Raw genomic sequence first — 26,158 nt, 5'->3', positions numbered from 1 at the left:
CTCTCTCCAGACTCAATGAACCCGATGACAGCAGCACAGCGACATGGAGAGGGATTCAAGTGAAAGGAGGAGTGATCATCTCTGATCACAGTCAACATGGACAGAACCCTCAAATACACTGTACCTTACAAAGTTGGATCTTCAGTGAATCTTTTCTTTTGATGAGTAAGAAATATTTCCCTGGTTAGCCTCAGTTCCTTTCCCACAGTCAGCTTCTGTCCAACTTCGTGTCTCCAGCTCCCCTTTGCAACAGGTTCCTACAGACTTATGGACTCAACTAAATATGGCAGCTTTTAAAAAAATGTGTCGTCTCTTGAAGAAGGGGACTGACAACTGATATGCTTCACACAGACAGACACACCCACATTTATACAACTACAGTTGAAGTCGGAAGTTTACGTACACTTCGGTTGGAGTCATTAAAACACATTTTTCAACCACTTCACAAATGTCTTGTTAACAAACTATCGTTTTGGCAAGTCAGTTAGGACATCTACTTTGTGCATGACACAAGTAATTTTTCCAACAATTGTTTACAGACAGATTATTTCACTTAAAATTCACTGTATCACAATTCCAGTGGGTCAGAAGTTTACATACACAAAGTTGGCTGTGCCTTTAAACAGCTTGGAAAATTCCAGAAAATTATGTCATGGCTTTAGAAGCTTCTGATCAACTGGAGGTGTACCTGTGGATGTATTTTAAGGCCTACCTTCAAACTCAGTGCCTCTTTGCTTGACATCACTAGAAAATCAAAAGAAATCAGCCAAGACCTCAGAAAAGGAATTGTAAACCTCCACAAGTCTGGCTCATCCTTGGGAGTAATTTCCAAATGCCTGAAGGTACCACKTTCATCTGTACAAACAATAGTATGCAAGTATAAACACCATGGGACCACACAGCCATCATACCGCTCAGGAAGGAGACATGTTCTGTCTCCTAGAGATGAACATACTTTGGTGTGAAAAGTGCAAATCAATCCCAGAACAACAGCAAAGGACCTTGTGAAGATGCTGGAGGAAACAGGTACAAAAGTATCTATATCCACAGTAAAACGAGTCCTATATCGACATAACCTGAAAGGCCGCTCCGCAAGGAAGAAGCCACTGCTCCAAACCCGCCATAAAAAAGCCAGACTACGGTTTGCAACTGCACATAGGGACAAAGATCGTACTTTTGGAGAAATGTCCTCTGGTCTGATGAAACAAAAACAGAACTGTTTGGTCATAATGAGCATCGTTATGTTTGGAGGAAAAAGTGGGATGCTTGCAAGCCGAAGAACACCATCCCAACAGTGACGCACGGGGGTGGCAGCATCATGTTGTTGGGGGTGCTTTGCTGCAAGAGGGGCTGGTGCACTTCACAAAATAGATGGCATCATGAGGGAGGGAATTTATGTGGATATATTGAAGCAACATCTCAAGACATCAGTCAGGAAATTAAAGCTTGGTCGCAAATGGATCTTCCAAATGGACAATGACCACAAGCATACTTCCAAAGTTGTGGCAAAATGGCTTAAGGACAACAAAGTCAAGGTATTGGAGATGCCATCACAAAGCCCTGACCTCAATCCCATAGAAATAGAAACTGAAAAAGCGTGTGCGAGAAAGGAGGCCTACAAACCTGACTCAGTTACACCAGCTCTGTCAGGAGGAGTGGGCCAAATTTCACCCAACTTATTGTGGGAAGCTTGTGGAAGGCTACCCAAACATTCTACCCAAGTGAAACAATTTAAAGGCAATGCTACCAAATACTAATTGAGTGTATGCAAACGTCTGACCCACTGGGAATGTGATGAAAGAAATAAAAGCTGAAATAAATCATTCACTCTACTATTATTCTGACATTTCACATTCTTAAAATAAAGTGGTGATCCTAACTGACCTAAAACAGGGATTTTTTTGCTAGGATTAAATGTCAGGAATTGTGAAAAACTGAGTTTAAATGTATTTGGCTAAGGTGTATGTAACTTCCGACTTCAACTGTACATTCGTAATGTAGTACTGCCACTTAATGTATCCAGATCACCACAGACTAGGAATATGTAATCAATCAATTGATATAAAAAGCCATTCGAGATTGACCGGGCATAGGACAACAGTATTAGGCATCTACACTCCCTGTGTGTTCTCTACTTTGCATATTTGTCTCTACCAACTTCCCATAGCTTCCACATTAGTACGGTCAGTAGCTAGGTTTCCATCCAAATGGAGACAGATTTTTATGCAAATATTCTAAAATCGGCATAAAGAAAATATGCAAATTTTCCCACTAGTGGTGTGTTTTCATTCCACCAAACGGACTTGTTGTGGATAAAAAATAGTGAGTGATGACATAGTGCACATACAAATACATTGTGTGGTTAAATTCCCATGTACCGAAAAAATAGGTTTCCATCGCATTTTCAACTCTACTGATGGTTTGGTCACTAAAATAAATAGAGTATGTTGCGTTACCGCGAATGTGCCCACTCTGGTATTGGCACGTGCGCACTAGCCAACAGCTCGCAGATACAGTGCGGGTATACTGTTGCCTACATGATGAGATTATTATGGACTAAAGAGCGAGATTATTTGTATTTGTCAAATGGCAGCCAAGCATAGATCATCATATCACCAGGATAAGACTATCCAATATGCATTGGAAAGGAGCAGCATGTGTTGTCATTATCAGTAGCTAGGTTTCCATCCAATTGGCAACAGATTTTCATGCGAATATTCTAAAATCCGCATAAAAACAATGTGCGCATTTTCCCAACACAGATGTGTTTCCATCAAATTAACTTGTTGCGGATAAAAGACTGTGCGCGATGACATAGAGCACATACAAATAACATTTGCGGTTAAATTACCATGTACCGAATAAGAAAATACACGTCAAATGCGTTTCCTTCGCATTTTCAACTGTACTGATGTTTTTCCCACAACCAATTTGGGGTTATATACTGGTGTATCTGCGCGCGGTTGGCTAGGGCTCATGTAACATGATGAGATTATTATGGATTGAAGAGCGATATTATTTTTCAAACGGCAGTCAAGCATCGGTGATCATGTCACCAGAATAATAACCTCGATATTTATTGGAAAGGAGCATTAAGCTCATCACCTTGCACTTTCACAACCCTGTTCAATTCATCATCATTTATTTAATCTGTAGCTAATAAACTGCATGCTTTCCCGACGAGTCGTAGTGGGAGGACCACACCACATGCCATCGTGTGACTCCAAGTTTACTTCAAGATTATGGTTATTATATCGATACTTGTGCCTAAAAGCGTTTCCACCGACATTTCTCGCACAATTCATTTTACCGACACAAAAAGATCCTACATGGTCTAGTGTATTTTGATTTGTAGACATTTGGAAAGTTTACCAAAACTTGTTCTGTTTCCATTAGGCCTGTCATACCATTTTTTTTTATCAGACGTACTTTACTTGCATACAAAGGTTGGATGGAAACCTTATTGACTTGAGGAGAAATTTGTTGATTGCGTTATTCCGGGGACAATTTCGGGCTGGCATCAAACTATTTTCTTTACCCCAGGAAGTGCTTCAATGCAACTAAAAACTATTATTCATTGTAAATAGTCATAACAATTGCCATGGAAAAATTCTACAGGGTTGTTCCACGAAATGAGTGCCTTTTGCTTCCCTTTGATATTTTAAGTAGAAATTGTGCACAAATATTGCATTTTAAAAGCCTCTTAAATGAAGTGCCATTGCATATAGACCACATGGGATTTCAATACATTTGATTTTTAATATGAATAAAAACTTGCTAAAGTGCCAAAAGTCAGCATTTTGACATCCCCCTCTGTGCATCCTCTGTGACCTCAAGGAAAATGCTAACCTTCTTCTTAACCCTAACATTTCTCCAGGATTTCATCATCATTGTAAAGCCCTAGTTATTTTGTTGCTTTGACCAAGTCATTTCTGAAGATTATTTATTTATTTAATGTTATTAGTGATACATTTTAAGGTAAAGAAAAACCCTGTCCCTCATTTTAAGGTCAAGCCCGTTATGTAAACTGAAAACTATTTTAATATGCTGAAACTATTCCTTTTAAAATATTTTTTTTTTCAAAAGAGACATTAAACTTTGAACAGTCAAATCAGGTGAGCTCGTTCTCCTATTTTTTGGTCATTTTCTGGTGTTTTGTGGTGGAAAACTGAGTGGGTAAAGCATAAGATGTTGCCCATAGACAGGCTAGAAATATTTTAACAATTTCAATGTTTTTAGTGAAGCTTGCATTCAATTGCCTCTCCTTGTTGCACACACCAAGCTTCCATTCCCCCTGTCACAAGGGGATTTATGGCTGCTTTAAATTGTCAACCTTGTTACTTTATTTGGCACTTAATTGGCATGCAATTACTGTAGTATTTGTTTTTTACCTCTTGAGATGGGAACATTTCGTTTTTTTGTTAAGTTGAACATGTGCTCCTTGTGACAGAATGTTAAAATTAAGTGAAATAAAATGTTTTTATCCCCAGCGTGTTACACTATTCAAAAGGCACCTAATTGGTGGAACGACCTTACTGTATAATGTTGTACTGTATTTTAAACCATGGCTATTGAAAACAACTGTTAGAATAAGTATATTTCACTTTCTTTATGACCAGCAAGAAAATAAATCCAGACTATTTACTCTGGAAAAAATAAAGTTCAAGATGTGATGGTTTTTCATAGATTCCCAGTATATGATTATATTACGCATTTGCGTTTACTTTGCATTATTATATATGTTTCATGAAGTCTCGTGKTTTTTTGTGTTTATAAAATACTGAATGTAAACTATACATTGTGACAGTAGTAAAGGTATGACTATTTTCGTATAACTGAGTATGCATATTTATTTAACATACATTTGAGTAGCCTAGGCCTAGAAATGTGGTGGCTTATTGTKTGGCAGTGTTCTCTGTACTCAGCTCAATAATTTACCTGACTTGTAAACAATTAGTAATTAGGATATTATTTTCTTTATTTTTATCTGTGGACTATTCCAATTTGATTGTCTATTTTAGATTGTCTTGTTGTGGGCAATTAAGTCGGCCAGGCAACCACAATAAACATTGTATCAACCATGTGGCTAAACTTTGTCAATGTTGACAAGCTATGCATAGACCAAGGGCTCTATTCCATCCCGTATAGGACATTTAAAGTAATTTCCTATTGAGCCGACCTCTGCAGCGTTTCCTATGAATGCAGTCTCCGTTAACGAGAGAACATTGCTTTTATTAAATTTCCATCACGCTGTAACGATGAATTTCCACGATACAGATTGAATAGAGCCCCTAGTTTATTTTTGAAATAGGTCTGGTCAAGCACCTGACATTTGTTTGCGCACAGTGGTGTGAAGTAGTCTACTTAAGTAAAAATACGATAAAGTAGCCTACTTACATAAGTCGTTTTTTGCGGTATCTGTGCTTTACTTTACTATTTATATTTTTGAGAACCTTTACTCCACTACATTCCTAAAGAAAAAAATGTACTTTTTACGCCATACATTTTTCCTGACACTCAAAGGTACTCATTACATTTTGAATGTTTAGCAGGACCGGAAATGGTCCAATTCACCTTATCAAGAGACCGTCCCTGGTCATCCCTATTGCCTCCGATCTGGCGGACTCACTAAACACAAATGCTTAATTTGTAAATTGTGTTGTAGTGTTCCCTGGCTATCTGTAAATAAAAAAAAWWAAAAWWAAAATCGTGCCATCTGGTTTGCTTAAAATAAGGAATTTCAAATGCTTTATAATTTTACTTTTGATACTTAAGTAGGTTATATTTTAGCAATTGCATTTACTTTGATACTTAAGTACATTTAAACCCAAATACTTTTAGACTTTTACTCAAGTAGTATTTTCCTGGGTGAATTTCAGTTTTACTTGAGTCATTTTCTATTAAGGTATCTTTACTTTTACTCAAGTATGACAATTGTGTACTTTTCCCACCACTGATTGCTCATAGTGAATCCAAAGTGAGTTGCCCTTTTGCAAAGAATGAAAATGAACTCTTTTGTCTTGTTTGAAACAACTGCACAATCAGGTAAGTGATGAGAACCAAATGAACTTTAGTTTCATATGCTGGCATAAATCAACAAGTTATCGACATCAAATCAAATCTAAATGTATGTGTCACATGCGCCGAATACAACACATGTAGACCTTACAGTGAAATGCTTACTTACAAGCCCTTAGCCCTTAACCAACAATGCAGTTTTAAGAAAAATAAGTGTTAAGTAAAAAATAATTAAAAATAATTAAAGAGCAGCAGTAGAATAACAGTAGGGAGGCTATATACAGGGGGTACCCGTACAGAGTCAATGTGCGGTGGCACAGGTTAGTCGAGGTAATTGAGGTAAAATGTACAAGTACAGGCAGCTTCATTAAATTGTACTCGCAAAACATCAGTCTCAATGTCAACAGTGAAGAGGCGACTCAGGGATGCTGGCCTTCTAGGCAGAAGTGCAAAGAAAAAGCCATATCTCAGACTGGCCAATGAAAATAAAAGATTAATATGGGCAAAAGAACACAACACTGGACAGAGGAACTCTGCCTAGAAGGCCAGCATCCATCGCCTCTTAACTGTTGACGTTGAGACTGGTGTTTTGTGGGTACTATTTAATGAACCTGCCAGTTGAGGACTTGTGAGGCGTCTGTTTCTCAAACTAGACACTCTAATGTGCGTGTCCTCTTGCTCAGTTGTGCACCGGGGCCTCCCACTCCTCTTTCTATTCAGGTTAGAGCAAGTTTGCGCTGTTCTGTGAAGGGAGTAGTACACAGCGTTGTATGAGATTTTCAGTTTCTTGGCAATTTCTCGCATGGAATAGCTATCGTTTCTCAGAACAAGAATAGACTGACGAGTTTCAGAAGAAAGTTCTTTGTTTCTGGACATTTTGAGCCTGTAATCGAACCCACAAATGCTGATGCTCCAGATACTCAACTAGTGGGAAGTTTTATTGCTTCTTTAATCAGGACAACAGTTTTCAGCTGTGCTAACATAATTGCAAAAGGGTTTTCTAATGATCAATTAGCCTTTTAAAATTATAAACTTGGATTAGCTAACACAACATGCCATTGGAACACAGGAGTGATGGTTGCTGATAATGCGCCTCTGTACGCCTATGTAGATATTTCATAAAAAATCTGCCGTTTCCAGCAACAATAGTCATTTACAACATTAACAATGTCTGCACTGTATTTCTGATCAATTCAATGTTATTTTAATGGACAAAAAAATTTGCTTTTCTTTCAAAAACAAGGAAATTTCTAAGTGACCCCAAACTTTTGCACGGTAGTGTATATAAAGTGTAATATTGATTGTCGAATGAGTGTATATGTGTGTGTATGTCTGTGTGGTTGTGTGCATGAGTGATTGCATGTGTGCTAAGGTGCAGAAAATCAGAGCAGGTGGTCAGTCCAGCTCAAGTGTTCAGTAGTCTGATGGCTTGTAGACAGAAACTGTCTCTTAGCCTGTTGGTATCAGACCTCATGCTCCAATACCATCTGCCTGATGGTAAGGGAGAGAACAGCTCGTGGCTGGGGTGTGTGGGATCTTGATGATGCTGCGTACCTTCCTCAGGCACTGTTTTGAGTAGATATCCAGGATGGTTGGGAGCACGGTCCCAGTGGTGTACTGGGACGTCTTCACTACTCACTGAAGGGCCTTGCAGTTGTGGATGTAACAATTCTCGTACCAGGCCGTGATGCAACCGGTCTGGATGCTCTCGATGGTGCAGCGGTGGTATTTGGAGAGGACTCGGTGCGGCATGCCAAATTTTTGGGGGGTATTTTAATCATTTAGCAGACACTTTTATCCAGAGCAACTTACAGTAGTGAGCTCATACATTTTCATATTTGTTCGTACTCGTCCCCTGTGGGAATCGAACCCACAACCCTGGCGTTGCAGGTGCCATGCTCTACCAACTGAGCCTAATGGGACCAACTCTACTGCAGTTACGTTGTTGTGGATCGGGGCATTTTCCCTCCTCTGCTTCCTGAAGTGAACAACCAACTCCTTTGTTTTGCTGACGCTGAGGGACAGGTTGTTGTCATAACACCACAATGCCAGTTCACTTACCTCTTCCCTATAGGCTGACTCGTTGTTGATGGTTATCAGACCTACAACCGTGGTGTTGTCAGTAAACTTCATTATGGAGTTGGTGTCGTGTAAATCCACACAGTCGTCGGTGAACAGGGAGTAGAGCATAGGACTGAAGACACACCCCTGTGGGGCCCCTGTGTTAATAGTCAGTGTGAAGGAGGTGTTGTTGCCAAACCACACATCCTGTGGTCTGCCCGTCAGGAAGTCCAGGATCCAGTTGCAGAGGGTGGTGTCGAGACCCAGGGTTCTGAGCTTGGTGACGAGCTTGGAGGAAACAATAGTGTTGAATGCTGAACTGTAGTCAACAGCATTCTTACATAGGTATTGCCGTAATTCTTCTTGGATCACTAAGATTAGGATCTGTTTTAATCTATTTCATAATTATTGTTATGTTTATTGATCAGATATTATGCATTTTACCACAATTTCCTCAACTACCAGCGGGAAAAAAAGTTAAAAACAAATCAATTTCTAATATGTTTTACCATTGCCCACCTAATGAAAAGGCCTGAGTTAAACATAATACTGAAAACCAATATATTTAAAATAATTTTTTAAAATTTATCTCATCAATTTATCTCAACGCATAACATTATCTGGATCTTGTTTTTTGCCATAATTACATGTTATTTTTATGTACACAAATTCAATAAAGAACAAATGGCATACTATCAGATTAAGCCAAAATTACTGACATTGAAATGGTATTCTTCCTAATATTTCCTAAAAATGGTGTTTGAAAAAGTCTTGATGATGATGATGATGATGACGATGATGATTAACTGAAGTCATATGGTGGCAAAGCAAAATGATATCACAAACATTTAAGTTACTGACAACTGCTGCTACCTGTGTGTTTAGTACTTGCTGGATATTTCTATTTTTTTATGTTCATCATAAATGTGCAAATTGTATAATCTTTGTTTAAATTTATTTATTTATTATTATTTTTTAATATATATTTTTTTATTAACAACAAATCAATACAGAAAGTACATAAGGGAACACAAGTATATATAGATTATATACAATGGACAATCGAGCTAGGGGGTACAATATCACATTACAATTACACAAGGACCTTAAGGGACATACATACACTTACAATTCTAACAGCTTTTTTGTTAGTAGAGTATTTAACTGTCTTAAAATACAGTTCAATTTCTTTTTGTAGGGTAAGAAAATGTGTTTTTTTGTTTGTAAATTTACATTTGTGTATATGAAATTTGGCCAAAAGAATAATGAAATTAATTACATAAAAATGTTTCAGCTTATTTCTATCGTATGTAAAGAATCCAAGCAGTAAATCTCTCCACAATAGTGTAAAATCTTCATAAATGTGTTCAATTATACATCTACTGAATCTACTGAGTTTTCTTACATGAATACAACGCCAAAAAGATACAACACTGTTTCTGGGTGGTCATTACATGCAAATTGTATAATCTACCTGTCAAATTGCTTGTCCATGATGAAATGTGCGTGTATGTTTATCAGCCAATCACAGAACAAGATCGAGTTCTGCAGAAAGACCCAAAGTCGTCGTATTCGCGCATGGATGATTTGATTTTTATTAAAGCTGTACACTTGTATCTATTGAACACTTTGTATACTTTTTTCATTGCATTTTGAATATGCTTACATTTTATATCATTTGTCAACCATATCCAAATAATACATAAAAAAATATGTCCATTCCAACATAAATTGTGTCAGGCATGATTATGGTCAGGTTATTGGAGTCCTCAATGGTCAAACTCTGGATGACGTTCTTGCATTTAAAAGCCAAGTACTGTGGCCGTTATTTAATATTGTAATACCGTTGAAGTGTAAGAGGACAGCATATTAAGAAAATCAGATATTATTTCTCAGAGTGGACGGCAAGTGGCAGCCAGAGAATGGTTCAAATGTTGGGGCTTCTCTCGACGGCTGCTTTGCCTTTACGGATCGCAGTAAAACCTTGTGTACGCAGTTCAGTGGTGTCAGCAAGGAATGTATTTGTGCTGCCCGTCTACCGTGGCTGTTCTGTAAGGGTAAGATTGTTTTGTTATGTGATCATCCAGCCAACTGAAATTAGGTGTACGCTAATTAGCGATTCTAGTTGGCTAGTTCTGTAACGTTAAAGCATACAATCAATCCGTGGCTAGAACTGTTATATGACTGTCAGGACTATCTGTGTCTCTTAACTAAACTCAGCAACAACCCCAAAAAAGTCCCCTTTTCAGGACCCTGTCTTTCAAAGATAATTCGTAAAAATCCAAATAACTTCACAGATCTTCATTGTAAGGGTTTTAAACACGGTTTCCCATGCTTGTTCAATGAACCATGAACAAGCACCTGTGGAACGGTCGTTAAGACACTAACAGCTTACAAACGGTAGGCAATTAAGGTCACAGTTATGAAAACTTAGGACACGAGGACTTTCTTCTGACTCTGAAAAACACCAAAAGAAAGATGCCCAGGATCCCTGCTCATCTGCGTGAACGTGCCTCCTAGCAGCATGCCAAAGGCATGAGGACTGCAGATGTGGCCAGGGCAATACATTGCAATGTCTATACTGTGAGACGCCTAAGACAGCGCTACAGGATGGACAGCTGATCGTCCTCGCAGTGGCAGACCACATGTAACAACACCTGCACAGGATCGGTACATCAGAACATCACACCTGCGGTACAGGATGGCAACCACTGCCTGAGTTACACCAGGCATGCACAATCCCTCCATCAGCGCTCCGACTGTCCGCAATAGGCTGAGAGAGGCTGGACTGAGGGCTTGTAGGCCTGTTATAAGACATCACTGGCAACGTCGCCCATGGGGACAAACCCACTGTCGCCGGACCATACAGGACTGGTAAAAAGTGCTCTTTACTGACGAGTCGTGGTTTTGTTTCACCAGGGGTGATGGGGTGGATTCGTGTTTATCGTCGAAGGAATGTGCGTTACACCGAGGCCTGTATTCTGGATTGGGATCGCTTTGGAGGTGGAGGGTCTGGGGTGGTGTCTCAGCATCATCGGACTGAGCTCGTTGTCATTGCAGGCAATCTCAACACCCTCATGTGGTACCCTTCCTGCAGGCTCATCCTGACATGACTCTCCAGCATGACAATGCCACCAGCCATACTGCTCGTTCTGTGTGTGATTTCCTGCAAGACAGGAATGTCAGTGTTCTGCCATGGCCAGCGACGAGCCCAATCTGCAAATCTGGTGCAGTCCATGAGATTCACTGCAGTACTTAATGCAGCTGGTGGCCACACCAGATACTGACTGGTACTTTTGATTTTTACCCCCCCTTTGTTCAGGGACACATTATTCAATTTCTGTTAGTTACATGTCTGTGGAACTTGTTCAGTTTGTCTCAGTTGTTGACTCTTGTTGTGTAAATATTTGTATGAACATATGTTAAGTTTGCTGAAAATAAACACAGTTGACAGTGCGAGGACGTTTCTTTTTTTTGGTGCGTTTAGCTAGCATAGCTACTAACGTTACTAGGCAGTAGCTCAACTGACTAGCCAAGTTAGCTAGTTAAACCAGCTATGATAACTCCAAATGCTTTCCTCTTCAGATTCTTGCACAAAATAAGTTGTCATCTCATGGATTCTATTCATCTCATGGACTACTATACTCCGCTGAGCTTCCAAAAGGTAAGACCCAAGAGTTGTGTAAAATGTCCTGTTAGCTTCATGAATTGCAGAACTATGCAGTCTAATGCAAATTCAGATCAACTTATCTTTTGACGTAAGATCTCCATAAGGTGACGTAAGATCTCCATAAGGGAGATCTTACTCATAAAGATTGGTCTAAGCATCAACCTAGGTTGCCCTGACTCGATCTGCCAACCTAGATGGGCTCTATTAATCAACACTGGCTGGATCAATGTAATGCTATCATTCACTTTTGATTGCCAGAGGGTAAAGGGAAGGAATCACGTGGCAGGGGAGGCCGTCGAAGTGGCAGCAAAAGAGCAGGGAAAGATTGGTGGAGCCGCATGAAGATGGTATGTGCTGTGAATGGTCTGTCTTACAGTATTACTCCCTATCCTATGGCTTCCCCACCAGAGGTACTTGAGAAGACTCATGAGACCGTAGGCTTACTGCTAAAATGCACATGAGGGTATACTCCGGGCAGAGAATTCAGTTGGTGGCACAGTAACCAAAACCTTTTGGGAACCACCGCCCTATTCTGAGGGATGTTTACATATACTATTGTGGAACTGAATGCAGATACTGCAACATGATGTGACTTTAAAAAAAATGTTTTCTCCCATGTTGACCCTTTTCCTCTGCCTTACTAGGGAGACATCCCATGGGATGAGAAGGAGTTCCTTGCCCTGGCAATGCTAGTAACTGGGATATCATCTGCCGCACTCTACTATCAGTTCACTGACACAGCCAAGGAGATCACCTGGAAGGAATTTGTCTATCATTACCTTAGCAGAGGAATGGTGAGAACAAAATGCAACAATTCAGTGAGAATACTGTACATGGAAATGCATGCTGATTTTTATTATAATCGTGATGTAATTGCTCAGTTACAGAACTTATTTTGTTTCCATCGATTTGTCATGGCGGTTTCTTTACAACTAGCAGTTTGTTCTCTTCACAGGTTGACCGTTTAGAGGTTGTCAACAAACAGTATGTGAGAGTCATTCCATTACCAGGGGCTGATGAGGTAGGTGAAAACAGACCATTCTCTGGATCTGAAACGGTGACAGGCTTTAGATGATAGCATGATGACTCGCTTGATAAAGATTCACTCAGGATGAATAATCTTTCAGTAGAATATAGCAAACAAGATTAAATGAAGTGAGTGTTTTGTGGATACATTGGAAGCTGCAGCCTTACTGAAGAGGTTGACGTGTATTGGTGGTCTTTCCCCAGAGCCATGTGTGGTTTAACATCGGTAGTGTGGACACCTTCGAGAGGAACTTGGAGGCGGCTCACCACGAGCTGGGTGTGGAGTCCTCTCATAGGGCAGCTGTTGTGTACAGCTCAAAAAATGATGGGTGAGTTAATACACACACACGGGCTGCACTATTAATCACATTTTAATAGAAATTGCGATATTGACATGCACAATATCCATATCGCTGCGATTATTTGAACCGCCACTTAGCCGTCTGTAACACTATTTTAAATTATTTTTAACTTTTGATATATTGCTCGAGTTAGTGGAGTTTTCTCCGTCTCCTCTTTTTGACGCTTCCCAATCCCCCACACACCAAGCCCCGTTCCCTGTCTCAAGTAGGCAGTTCCTCATGCTCGAGATTCACTCCACATGCATTCACCAACACCATGCAGTCAACCTCTTTTTTTTTTTTTTTCTTCTCTAAACCGGAACAATGAGCATTTCCACTTTGATTCTGTAAAGACATGCTCCAGAACTTTGACTAGTAAGTATTTTTCAAACTTACTGCATTGGGCTGGATGTGTTTAATGTGTAGTTCATACATGCAGAATTTCTGTCTTACTTCAAATAGCCACGAGATCTAAATTTTGAAAGCGACTGTTTTCTGAAAGCCATACTGGGGCATTTCCCCCACGTGGGCCAGCCCCATTACAATTTGAGTTTCATCCAATGAGCTTCAGCCCCTCGCCATTTGAGTGACAGCTAGCAAGATGCACACAGCAGAATGAGAGGGAGCAATGACGGGGCGCACATATCTGCACATGCAGTATGTGATGTAGTACCCAATTTCTGGGGCCCACTTTTTGCTCATGAATGCTACACTGAACAAAAATATAAACACAACATGTAAAGTTTTGGTCCCCAAACATGAGCTGTTATTAAAAGTCCCAGAAATGTTCCAAATGTACAAAAGCTTATTTATCAAAAAAAAAATATATATATTTCTCTTAGTGAGCATTTCTCCTTTGCCAAGATAATCCATCCATCTGACAGGTGTGGCATATCAAGAAGCTGATTAAAAGGCATGATCATTACACAGGTGCTCATTGTGCCGGGGACAATAAAGGGCCACTTTAAAATGTGCAGTTTAGTCACACAACACCATGCCACAGATGGCTCAAGTTGAGGGAGCGTGCCATTTGCATACTGACTGCAGGAATGTCCACCAGAGCTGCTGGCAGAGAATTTAATATGAATTTCTCTACCATAAGCTGCATACGTCGTTTTAGAAAATTTGGCAGTGCGTCTAACCGGCCTCCCAACCACAGACCGTGTGTAATGCCAGTCCAGGACCTCCACATCCGGCTTCTTCACCTGCGGGATCATCTGTAATAAAGCCTTTTTGTGGGGATAAACTAATTCTGATTGGCTGGGACTGGCTCCCCAGTGGGTTGTCCTGGCTGCCAAGTGGGTGGGCTTATGCCCTTCAAGGCCCACCCATGGTGGCTGCACCCCTGCCCACTCATGTAAAATCCATAGATTAGTGCCTAATTTATTTATTTCAATTGACTGACTTTCTTACATGAACTGTAACTCAATAAAATCTTTAATTGCTTCTTTTATATTTTTGTTCAGTATACTTTCAGAACTACTGGCTAAAAAGTATACAAAAGTACCAGAGAATCTCTTAATATACAGTGGGGAGAACAAGTATTTGATACACTGCCGATTTTGCCGATTTTCCTACTTACAAAGCATGTAGAGGTCTGTAATTTTTATCATAGGTACACTTCAACTGTGAGAGACGGAATCTAAAACAAAAATCCCAAAAATCACATTGTATGATTTTTAAGTAATTAATTAGCATTTTATTGCATGACATAAGTATTTGATACATCAGAAAAGCAGAACTTAATATTTGGTACAGAATCTTTGTTTGCAATTACAGAGATCATACGTTTCCTGTAGTTCTTGACCAGGTTTGCACACACTGCAGCAGGGATTTCGGCCCACTCCTCCATACAGAGCCTTCTCCAGATCCTTCAGGTTTCGGGGCTGTCGCTGGGCAATACGGACTTTCAGCTCCCTCCAAAGATTTTCTATTGGGTTCAGGTCTGGAGACTGGCTAGGCCACTCCAGGACCTTGAGATACTTCTTACGGAGCCACTCCTTAGTTGCCCTGGCGCTGTGTGTTTCGGGTCGTTGTCATGCTGGAAGACCCAGCCACGACCCATCATCATGCTCTTACTGAGGGAAGGAGGTTGTTGGCTAAGATCTCGCAATACATGGCCCCATCCATCCTCCCCTCAATACGGTGCAGTCGTCCTGTCCCCTTTGCAGAAAAGCATCCCCAAGAATGATGTTTCCACCTCCATGCTTCACGGTTGGATGGTGTTCTTGGGGTTGTACTCATCCTTCTTCTTCCCCAAACACGGCGAGTGGAGTTTAGACCAAAAAGCTCTATTTTTGAATCATCAGACCACATGACCTTCTCCCATTCCTCCTCTGGATCATCCAGATGGTCATTGGCAAACTTCAGACGGGCCTGGACATGCGCCTGCTTGAGCAGGGGACCTTGTGTGCGCTGCAGGATTTAATCACTGACGGCGTAGTGTGTTACTAATGGTTTTCTTTGAGACTGTGGTCCCAGCTCTCTTCAGTCATTGACCAGGTCCTGCCGTGTAGTTCTGGGCTGATCCCTCACCTTCCTCATGATCATTGATGCCCCACGAGGTGAGATCTTGCATGGAGCCCCAGACCGAGGGTGATTGACCATCTTGAACTTCTTCTATTTTCTCTATTTTCTAATAATTGCGCCAACAGTTGTTGCCTTCTCCACCAAGCTGCTTGCCTATTGTCCTGTAGCCCATCCCAGCCTTGTGCAGGGTCTACAATTTTATCCCTGATGTCCTTACACAGCTCTTGGTCTTGGCCATTGTGGAGAGGTTGGAGTCTGTTTGATTGAGTGTGTGGACAGGTGTCTTTTATACAGGTAACGAGTTCAAACAGGTGCAGTTAATACAGGTAATGAGTGGAGAACAGGAGGGCTTCTTAAAGAAAAACTAACAGGTCTGTGAGAGCCGGAATTCTTACTGGTTGGTAGGTGATCAAATACTTATGTCATGCAATAAAATGCAAATGAATTACTTAAAAATCATACAATGTGATTTTCTGGATTTTTGTTTTAGATTCCGTCTCTCACAGTTGAAGTGTACCTATGATAAAAATTACAGACCTCTACATGCTTTGTAAGTAGGAAAACCTGCAAAATCGGCAGTGTATCAAATACTTGTTCTCCCCACTGTATATTTATCCACATTTTCTATATTTTACTATTAGTTTAACTTGTTCTCTGCAAAATGCTAGTTGGTCTTTAGCAAGCTGCAAATGTGCCAAAAAAAATAATTGTTAGCCCCTAATGCTTATCTCTAGCTAGCTGGCTAGCTAAATCCACTGATGGGGGAAATCCTGCTAGCAAACCTTTTGCTCTTATACAGGCCGGTACCAGTGGTGGAGTATATCAGCATTGTTTGTTCTTAATCAGAGGAAAAGGCAAAGAATATTCGAATGTTTGTCTGAATGTACCCATCTAATTAGGGTTCCATGGGAAACACTGACCAACGCTTTGGTTCCTATTCTGTCGCAACCAGCCCTTCCCTTTTTCATTTGTCATGCCAAACAAGTGCCCACTGTATTCCAACCATAAAATTAGAATGATCATTCTATGAACAGTTTGCCCAAGTCTGATCTATAATCACAAGTGAAATCGCAATATTTGGTTTAAAAAAAATCGCAATTTGATTATTTGCCCATATCGTGCTGCCCTAACTTGTTTTTCTATCCTTGGGGAACCTACAAATATTTCCATTTAAATTGAATCAACCCCTTACCCTAATTGTAAACAGCCTTTGTCCTCATGGGGATGTGGGAAATGTCCCCACGTTTTACTATTCTTGAGGGGATTTTGGGTACACACGAGGATAGAAGAACAATACTACACACACCTCAGCAATTCATGCCTCCACAGGGCTTGACTATTGCTCACGCCAAAATTAGAGGCAGACTTATGAGTCAAATTTCACGGTCAAGCTGACGTTTTAACTGAGACCATTTTATAATTTGTCCTCCTACAGGACATTATTGATGCGTGTGATCCCCACCCTGGGGTTGATTGGTTTCCTGCTCTTCTCCCTGCGACGGGGACCAATGGGAGGTGGTGATTGGACCGCCTTCACCCCATTCAGTATCAGGGAATCACCAGCGAAGATGATGTACAACATCAACACCAAGTTCAAGGATGTGGCCGGCTGTGAGGAGGCCAAGTTGGAGATCCTGGAGTTTGTTAACTTCCTGAAGAACCCCCAGCAGTACCTGAACCTGGGGGCCAAGATCCCAAAGGTAAGGATGGGACAACCGCAGTCATACTAGTCCTGAAACACCTTTCGATGTAACGTGAAGGGAGAAAATGTGTTGATTTTAGATGTGGTATGACTTTTCACAACACATCACAAATGAATGTCCCTTTTAGACTTTCATATTTCAGGTATTTTAAATCTCATGTGTTTGTTCTCAGGGTGCTGTGCTCTCTGGACCTCCAGGCACAGGCAAGACCCTGCTGGCCAAAGCCACAGCAGGAGAAGCCAATGTCCCCTTCATCACAGTCAATGGCTCAGAGTTCCTGGAGTTGTTTGTGGGTGTTGGGCCTGCCAGGGTGAGTACACAATAGAGCCAGAGGAAACACTTACAGCTGACTTCATAACATCCATTTCAAGTTAAATTATGTGCATTTTAGATTATAGCTAGCTAATCACAGGGATACATTTCAATCCATTTTACTGGAAATACTTTGCTTAGAGGATGTGAATGAAGCTGTTTTAAGGCCCTAGTATTGACTGTTTTCTCCCTGTAGGTGAGAGACATGTTTACCTTGGCCCGGAAGAACGCCCCCTGTATCCTGTTCATAGATGAGATAGACGCAGTGGGCCGCAAGAGGGGCGGGGGAAATTTTGGGGGCCAGAGTGAGCAGGAGAACACACTCAACCAGCTGCTAGTGGAGATGGATGGTAAGTATGGGTGAAAGTTTCCCCATCTAATATCAYACTCACTATCATAATGTTTGTTAATCGGATATGTGTCCCCTGTTTGTTACTCAGTGATTTCATCTTATTGTCCACCATTACTCTAAATTGTTTACTTTGAACTGTAATGCATATACTGTAAGATTCATTCCCTGGTATTTTTCTTCTAGGGTTCGATACCAGAACTAACGTGGTTGTCCTGGCGGGTACCAACAGACCGGACATCTTGGATCCTGCACTAATGAGGCCTGGTAGATTTGACAGGCAGATTTACATAGGTATGGAATCTTACAATTAACCTGGAGCTCAGGCAACCGTGTGCTGTGGTAACTTTAGTGTTATTTTAACTTACTGCATATTGATATTTATATTGACATCTAATCCCATTCGGTAAGACTTTATGTAAACCTACTTAAGGACTTTATAACCCGTACATAACAGTTTTAAAATCAGCAGACTATGAGCCTTTCATGAAATCCAATACATGTCCATATTTCAGGCCCACCTGACATCAAAGGCAGAGCGTCCATCTTCAAAGTGCACTTACGGCCCATCAAACTGGACCCTGCTATGGCCAAAGACGGATTGGCCAGGAAGATGGCTGCCGCCACACCAGGCTTCACTGGCAAGTTGAGCTGCTCTGTGTGAAGATGCCATGTTGATTATCTTGATGTCTTTATTTTAAACATCCTCTCCGTCTTCATCAGGAGCCGACATAGCTAACGTGTGCAACGAGGCTGCCCTAATCGCTGCTAGACACCTCAACCCACATGTGGAAGGAAAACACTTTGAGCAGGCCATCGACAGGGTCGTCGGCGGTGGGTACAATGTCTTCCAGCGCCTTCTATTATTGTGTGGTCTCTGCTTTGTGAATGTTACATATTTAGGAAGATGGTGTGGGGATTCAATGGAAACTTCCATTTCTCTCTCGCATCTCCCTGTAGGTCTTGAGAAGAAGACCCAGGTGCTGCAGCCCAATGAAAAGAAGACTGTTGCATACCATGAGGCTGGACATGCAATTGCGGGCTGGTTCCTGCAACATGCTGACCCACTGCTGAAGGTAATGCCCTCCTTTAAAGGCCTTGCTTTGTTTATTTGGCCAGGTTGCCAAACGAATAAATATTACTACTATTAAAAAATACGTTTGAGCACTGCATACTATAAACAACTCTGCAGCACCCTCCACTCCTTTTTTGGTGTGAGTGAAGACCAGGTGTTTGACCTCTGAACTACACATGAAACAATTGGAATCAAAGACCTGTGAGACTTCTTAGAAGACATTATACTGTACAACCATGAGTCTGACGAGCTTACTAGATCCCTGTGACGGTAGCAATGGCCTCTGTGGCAGTTGAGGCCATTTCATGAGGTGCCCTATGTCAGTTTGTTTTGAAGCCTAGCCACAGTGTTGGGCTATGATTTGATGTGATTTATTTAATACACGATTCAACCACATGTGGATACAATGAGTTGGTGTCATGGAAAGACATGGCATTTTTAAATTGTGCCTGGGAAGTTGAGCGAAAGTCATCAATGATTTKAATAATTTATCTTAATGTGATTTATTTACGTACCGTTTTTATAATATTTTATCAAATTAAATAAAAATTATATCAGCCAGGATCMGAATGACACTTTAGTGCATCACCCACAGATATTAAATCACCTGCATGTGCGCGATAGGAGTGGGCCATTGCTCAAGGTTTTGATTTATTAGGATTCGCATTTGCCGACGCCAATGGCGACAAGTGGTCTTACTGGATTCCTTCCATTAGGAAAATGTGGTGCCTGTCATTTGATTGGTATCATTTTAATTTACCGGATRTTTAAGAAATGTACCGGATCCATATGCGTTCAGGGTTCATACACATTTTGACAGATGGAATTTTATGACTTCTCCAAGTTTCCATGACCAACAATTTGCAGTGTCTCTATGCAAGTATTTAAAGAAGCATATCGACATAGGTAGGGTGCTCTCTGATCCTATGTACCATCTCCAGTCGTTGTGCAAGGCACTTAATGCCCCACAAAGTATAATATATCGGAAATGAAATGGCTATGGTAGGTTACAAATAATTTTATTCTGAAGCAAGCCCACAAATTCTCTTCAGGAAATGTACCTTTTCTAGTGAAGTCATTTTATCATAGCTACCTTGTTTACTTTGCAGGCTGACTAGCATCTATTGAGTTGCAATGTCCCCTACATTGGATTCCTAAATCAACTGGAAGTACATATCTGCAAAACAAGTTGAAGCCACATAATGCAAAAGAAATGCTACATCTAATCTTTTTCCCTAAAATTACTGTTACGACTGAGTCACATGATTCAATTCACTGTGACGAAGTGATTCATTTATATAAATAAAAAAATAAAAATCCCTATTCTAATGCCATGTGTTCCTCTTCTCTTCCTCTAGGTGTCCATCATCCCCAGAGGGAAGGGGTTAGGGTATGCCCACTACGTTCCCAAGGAGCAATACCTGTACACGCGGGAGCAGCTGTTTGACAGGATGTGTATGATGCTGGGAGGACGTGTGGCTGAAAAGGTCTTCTTTGAGAAAATCACCACAGGAGCTCAGGATGACCTGAAGAAGGTCACCCAGTCAGCCTACGCACAGGTACTGTACTGTACTGCAAGGATCATCAACTACATTTGGCTGCGGGAGTTTTTTTTTTCTAGAGTTGATGGTCAAATTGACCGCAAGAAGCCCAAACGGATATGTTTGACTAAAACATAATAATTTGAAACCTTCCTTATATTTGTATACGATCACGTGTCTCTGTTATGCTTGGGAACAGATGTTTTAAGTCAGTCACTTGGCGCTGATTTCTGGTGTTTTTATAGTCTTATGTCCAACAATAAAAATTCCACACAAGGTTATCTATCTGGATTTTGCCTATTGGATGGGATTAAATGCGTAGAAATAGAAGTCCCCATTCAAGTCAATGACTCGTCTGTTCTACTCATTCTATTTCTATGCATTTAATGATCTCTTTATAGGTGAAACCGAGAACTTTTGAAAAACTGAGCCCAGAGCTTTTTAAATGACTCCTCAGTCAGAAAAGCAATGGTTACGATTCAACAATGTTGATAGGAATTTGTTTTGGGAAGTGTTGCTTTATGTCATAGTATCTGTTGTATTTATGATCTCCCCCCCACATCACTTCTGGCCTCCAGGTAGTGCAGTTTGGGATGAGTGAGAAGATAGGCCAGGTGTCGTTTGACCTGCCTCAGCAGGGGGAGATGGTGATGGATAAACCTTACAGCGAGGCCACGGCAGAGCTCATAGACCAGGAGGTCAGAGACCTGGTGGACAGCGCCTACCAGAGGACCATGGAGCTCATTGTGGAAAAGAGGGAGTGTGTGGACATGGTGAGAATGGCATTGACCTACATGAACATCATGTAGTTCCAAGGTTTTCAGAGTACTCTTTATGCTGTCTTATCAAGGGTACACCATCTAAACTCAGCAAAAAAAGAAACGTCCTTGTACTGTCAACTGCTTATTTTCAGCAAACTTAACATGTTATTTTCATACACATATTTACACAAGATTCAACAACAGACAAACTGAACAAGTTCCACAGACATGTGACTAACAAATGGAATGTGTCCCTGAAGAAGGGGGGGGGGGGGGGGGGTCAAAATCAAAAGTAAGTCAGTGTCTGGTCTGGCCACCAGCTGCATTAAGTACTGCAGTGCATCTCCTCATGGACTGCACCAGATTTGCCAGTTCTTGCTGTGAGATGTTGCCCCACTCTTCCACCAAGGCACCTGCAAGTTCATGGACATTTCTGGGGGGAATGGCCCTCAACCTTTGATCCAACAGGTCCCAGACGATTGAGATCTAGGCTCTTTTCTGGCCATGGCAGAACACTGACATTCCTGTCTTGCAGGAAATCACGCACAGAACGAGCGGTGTGGCATTGTCATGCTGGAGGGTCATGTCAGGATGAGCCTGCAGGAAGGGTGTCTTCCCTGTAACGCACAGCGTTGAGATTGCCTGCAATGACAACGAGCTCAGTCCGATGATGCTGTGACACCTCCCCAGACCAGGACTGACCCTGCTCCAGAGTACAGGCCTCGGTGTAACGCTCATTCCTTCGACGATAAACGCAAATCCGACCATCACCCCTGATGAGACACCCGCGACTCGTCAGTGAAGAGCACTTTTCGCCAGTCCTGTCTGGTCCAGCGACAGTGGGTTTGTGCCCATAGGCGACGTTGTTGCCGGTGATGTCTGGTGAGGACCTGCCTTACAACAGGCCTACAAGCCCTCAGTCCAGCCTCTCTCAGCCTATTGCGGACAGTCTGAGCTCTAATGGAGGGATTGTGTGTTCCTGGTGTAACTCGGGTAGTTGTTGCCATCCTGTACCTGTCCCGCAGGTGTGATGTTCAGATGTACCGATCCTGTGCAGGTGTTACACATGGTCTGCCACTGCGAGGATGGACAGCTGATCGTCCTCGCAGCCTCCCTGTAGCGCTGTCTTAGGTGTGTACGGATTTTGCAATTTATTGCCCTGGCCACATCTGCAGTCCTCATGTCTGCTTGCAGCATGCCTAAGGCATGTTCACACAGATGAGCAGGGACCCTGGGGATCTTTCTTGTTTTTTTGTCAGTAGAAAGGCCTCATTAGTGTCCTAAGTTTTCATAACTGTGAGCTTAATTGCCTACTGCCTGTAAGCTGTTAGTGTCTTACTGACCATTCCACAGGTGCATGTTCATTAATTGTTTATGGTTCTTTGAATAAGCATGGGAAACGGTGTTTAAACCCTTAGCTTCACAGATCTTCATTGTTATTTGGATTTTTAGGAATTCTTTGACTTACATTTTTTTTTCTGAGCTAAAACAACCTAGTAGTCCCTAGAGCTTTGGTTTGGCTCTGTCATTCCTGATGTGTCATGAATGTCACTGAGCTCACTGCAACATCACTTCTTCTCTCTCCCCAGGTGGGGAAGCGTCTCCTAGAGAAGGAAGTCCTGTACAAGGCGGACATGTTGGAGCTGCTGGGGCCACGGCCGTTTGAGGAGAAGTTGACATATGAGGATTTTGTGGAGGGGACTGGCAGTTTTGAAGAGGACACCAGCCTGCCAGAGGGCCTGAAGAACTGGAACCAGGAGAGGGGACGTAGCTGAGGAGCCTGCCCCAGTTAAGGAGAAACGGAGCCAATAGGCAGGACACCCAGTGACTGGCGACCTCTTAGGTTTTAGGTTGTCTCAGCACAACATGCATCACTTCAATCATGTAGCCTAGGCAGAAGGGAGGTTTGGGTGGACTTAGCGTAATAGTGTCCAGGGACATATTTATCTGAGTTCAAAGTAAACTTTCAAGCCCGATTTCAGATCTTTGAATGCCATATTTGGGGTGAGACACGTTTTACTCAAAGGAAGAATATGATTGACAGCAGACTCATTGAGATTTGCTCTTTTTAGGAGTTTGATTTACTTCTCTCCCCACATGTTTGTCATAACTGAATCATGTACAGTTGGGTACAAAATGATTGGCACCCTTGATGAAGATGAGCAAAAAATACAAAGGGAGCTATATTTTATGCAACTTTTTTATAATACAATTGCTCCGAGAAGGATAATTGAATTAACAAGTGATATTTTCTGTTGAAAAAGATGGGGGGGGGGGGGGATTATTGGCACCCTGGTTTTCAATATCTCACCTTGCGAGGATAAGGGCACTGAACTTTTCCTAAAATGTTTTATGAGAACGCATTGGGAGGGATCTTAGACTATTACTCCATACTGAATCTTTCCAGATCCTTGATATTCTTTGTCTGCCCTTATGGACTGCCCACTTCAATTCAAACCACAGGTTTTTGAATGGGGATCAAGTCCGGATACTGAGTTGGCCATGGCAAAATATTGATTTTTGTGGTCAATTAACCATTTTTCTTTTGTGGAATTTGTGTGCTTGGGGTTGTTGTCTTGCTGGAAGATCCACTGGTGGCCAAATTCAAGCCTCCTGGCAGAGGCAACCAGGTTTTTGGCTAAAATGTCCTGGTCCTGGGTGAAGTTCACGGCACCTTTTGACCTTAATATTTTACACAAGGTATGGGGTTCATTCTTTTGACACAAAGCACCATGGGTTTGAGTGGTCAAACAGCCTCAGTACTTTTATCTTTACTCATCTTTATCAAGGGTGCCTATAATTTTGGACCTGACCGGACATCTGCACCATAAGACCAGATTGTTTAGCTATTTATTTAAAAAGGGACTTCCTCGCTGTAAAATGAAATTCACAACTATTTGTTTCCTTCCCACGAATGAATGCTACATTTCTAATCTTGTTCATCTTTATCTGCCAATGACAAAGTTACTGGTTATGAAAGATGCACTGCTTAGAGTATTAATATCCTAGTTCATCAAAATGCTAGAAATATACTTAGATGTGTGGACATTTGCACTGCCTCCATCTCTCAGGCTTGCAATTGTAGGGTGTGAAAGCTTAAAGGGATACTTTAGGATTTTGGCAATATAGCCCTTAATTTAGTTTCCAGAGTCAGATTAATTGTCTGATTGTAGTTTGAAGAAAGTTGCTAACTACCATTAGTGCAATGCCTGGAAGTCAATGGTAACTGCTAGCATGCTAGTAGATCCCATAGACTTCCAGTCATTGCGCTAATGGTAGTTAGCATTGGCTCGCAAAACTACCTCTAACTTCTTTCATACTGGATGCAGAGACATAMAAATGGTGTCCGTGAGTTCATCAGACTCTGGCGACGTAGACAAAGGGCTTCATTGTTCAAAATCCTGAAGTATCCCTTTGACCACAAATTATAACTGACTATGCTCTGAGTTTGTTTTTAAGGATGCTATGCTGCTCCAGGAAAGTGTGCTGTTGAAAAATGTACAGTAGCGCACATCTCCTACAGAATTGTAAACAAGTTGCTACCTCACTTCAAAGCGACGTATTAAACTCAATTGCCTTCGTATAGGTTTGTGAAAATGTCTTGCCTTCCCCAAATAGGATTTCCTGTGTCAGTACTACAAATGTTTCTACCATTTTAACTGATCAGCACTGAAGATTCCTGATAGTTTATAATTATTGATTTAATACTCGAGTATTGTAAATATGTTTGCATAAAATGTATGTGTAGTTGATGGTGGTTTGGATTGTGTGCACTTACCACCTTAACAGGCAAATGTACCTTATGTTCTCCAATTACTGGGGGACAGAAAATAGTTATCCATTTAGATTAAAAATAAGATGCTGTGTATGAAGGCAATGGGTATACTACCATGTATAAAGTATGTTTTTTGTTTCCTCTGCTCACTGCCACCAACCATCTGCTTGTAATTTCACAACTTTTTTAWTGTTACTTTCAATAAACTGTTTGCTTTTGATTGCATTTGTGGTAATGTTTTAGTGTATGTATTAATTTGAAGCTGTAAGAGGTTAGGTGCAATGATAGAATAATACTTTCAATGTGAAAGTACTTTTCAGTGCATGTTCTGAGACACTAATGGAAGAATACGTTTATATTCATTGTATTGTAATATAGCAACACACCTATGGCGTCTCGCATGTAGTCCTCACTACTTCCAGTGCATTTGGAAAGTATTCAGACCTTTGACTTTTTCCACATTGTATTACAGCCTTTTCCTAAATTTGATTAGATTTGCCCCCCCCCATCAATCTACACACAATACCCCATAATGACAAGGCAAAAACAGGTTTGTAGGGATGTATAAAAAAAAAGATCACATAAGTATTCAGACCCTTTACTTGGAAGCACCTTTGGCAACGATTACACCCTTGTCGACAACCTTGGCACATGTATTTGGGGAGTTTCCCCCATTCTATGCAGATCCTCTCAAGCTCTGTCAGGTTGGATGGGGAGCATTGCTGCACAGCTATTTTTCAGGTCTCCACAGATGTTCGATCGGGTTCTAGCTGGGTCAGTCAAGGACATTCAGAGACTTGTCACTTGCATTGTCTTGGCTGTGCTTGGGGTCATTGTCCTGTTGGAAGGTTAACCTTCGTCACATCTGAGGTCTGGAGCAGGTCTTCATCAAAGATCTCTGTACTTTAGTGCGTTCATCTTTGCTTCAATCCAGATGTCTCCCAGTCCCTGCTGCTGAATAACATCCCCACAGCATGATGCTACCACCACCATGCTT

At 41.3% G+C, this 26,158-nt stretch overlaps 2 protein-coding genes across 3 annotated transcripts in view; both read left to right on the top strand.

Annotated features, from left to right (window-relative positions):
• Positions 1 to 5,707, top strand: part of LOC111962199 (RNA-binding Raly-like protein) — a 58,180-nt gene extending 52,473 nt beyond the window's left edge. For both annotated transcript variants that reach the window (XM_023985094.2, XM_023985095.2), the window contains exon 7: positions 11 to 5,707. The gene's annotated coding sequence lies outside the window, so the exon portion shown is untranslated. The remainder of the gene's footprint in view (positions 1 to 10) is intronic.
• A 4,153-nt stretch (positions 5,708 to 9,860) lies between these two features.
• LOC111962198 (mitochondrial inner membrane m-AAA protease component AFG3L1-like) lies at positions 9,861 to 25,386 on the top strand. Its single transcript, XM_023985092.1, has 16 exons — positions 9,861 to 10,136; positions 11,665 to 11,743; positions 12,008 to 12,096; positions 12,394 to 12,543; positions 12,705 to 12,770; positions 12,980 to 13,104; positions 17,081 to 17,345; positions 17,521 to 17,658; positions 17,857 to 18,010; positions 18,196 to 18,303; positions 18,525 to 18,650; positions 18,733 to 18,843; positions 18,970 to 19,085; positions 20,443 to 20,643; positions 21,204 to 21,398; positions 22,976 to 25,386. The coding sequence occupies exons 1-16, from the start codon at positions 10,002 to 10,004 to the stop codon at positions 23,159 to 23,161; spliced, it is 2,244 nt and encodes a 747-aa protein (XP_023840860.1). The 5' UTR covers positions 9,861 to 10,001; the 3' UTR covers positions 23,162 to 25,386.
• The last annotated feature ends 772 nt before the right edge of the window (positions 25,387 to 26,158 follow it).

Source organism: Salvelinus sp. IW2-2015, linkage group LG4q.1:29, assembly GCF_002910315.2.
Source record: "Salvelinus sp. IW2-2015 linkage group LG4q.1:29, ASM291031v2, whole genome shotgun sequence".
Taxonomy (NCBI): Eukaryota; Metazoa; Chordata; class Actinopteri; order Salmoniformes; family Salmonidae; genus Salvelinus; species Salvelinus sp. IW2-2015.
The sequence above is the reverse complement of the archived record's forward strand: the minus strand, read 5'-3'. Positions and strand labels throughout refer to the sequence as shown.

Coding starts and splice junctions, on each gene's coding strand:
- LOC111962198 (XM_023985092.1), top strand. CDS start 10,002: ATGGTTCAAATGTTGGGGCTTCTCTCGACGGCTGCTTTGCCTTTACGG. Junction 18,304..18,524: donor TGACAGGCAGATTTACATAG/GTATGGAATCTT, acceptor TCCATATTTCAG/GCCCACCTGACATCAAAGGC. Junction 18,844..18,969: donor CATCGACAGGGTCGTCGGCG/GTGGGTACAATG, acceptor ATCTCCCTGTAG/GTCTTGAGAAGAAGACCCAG.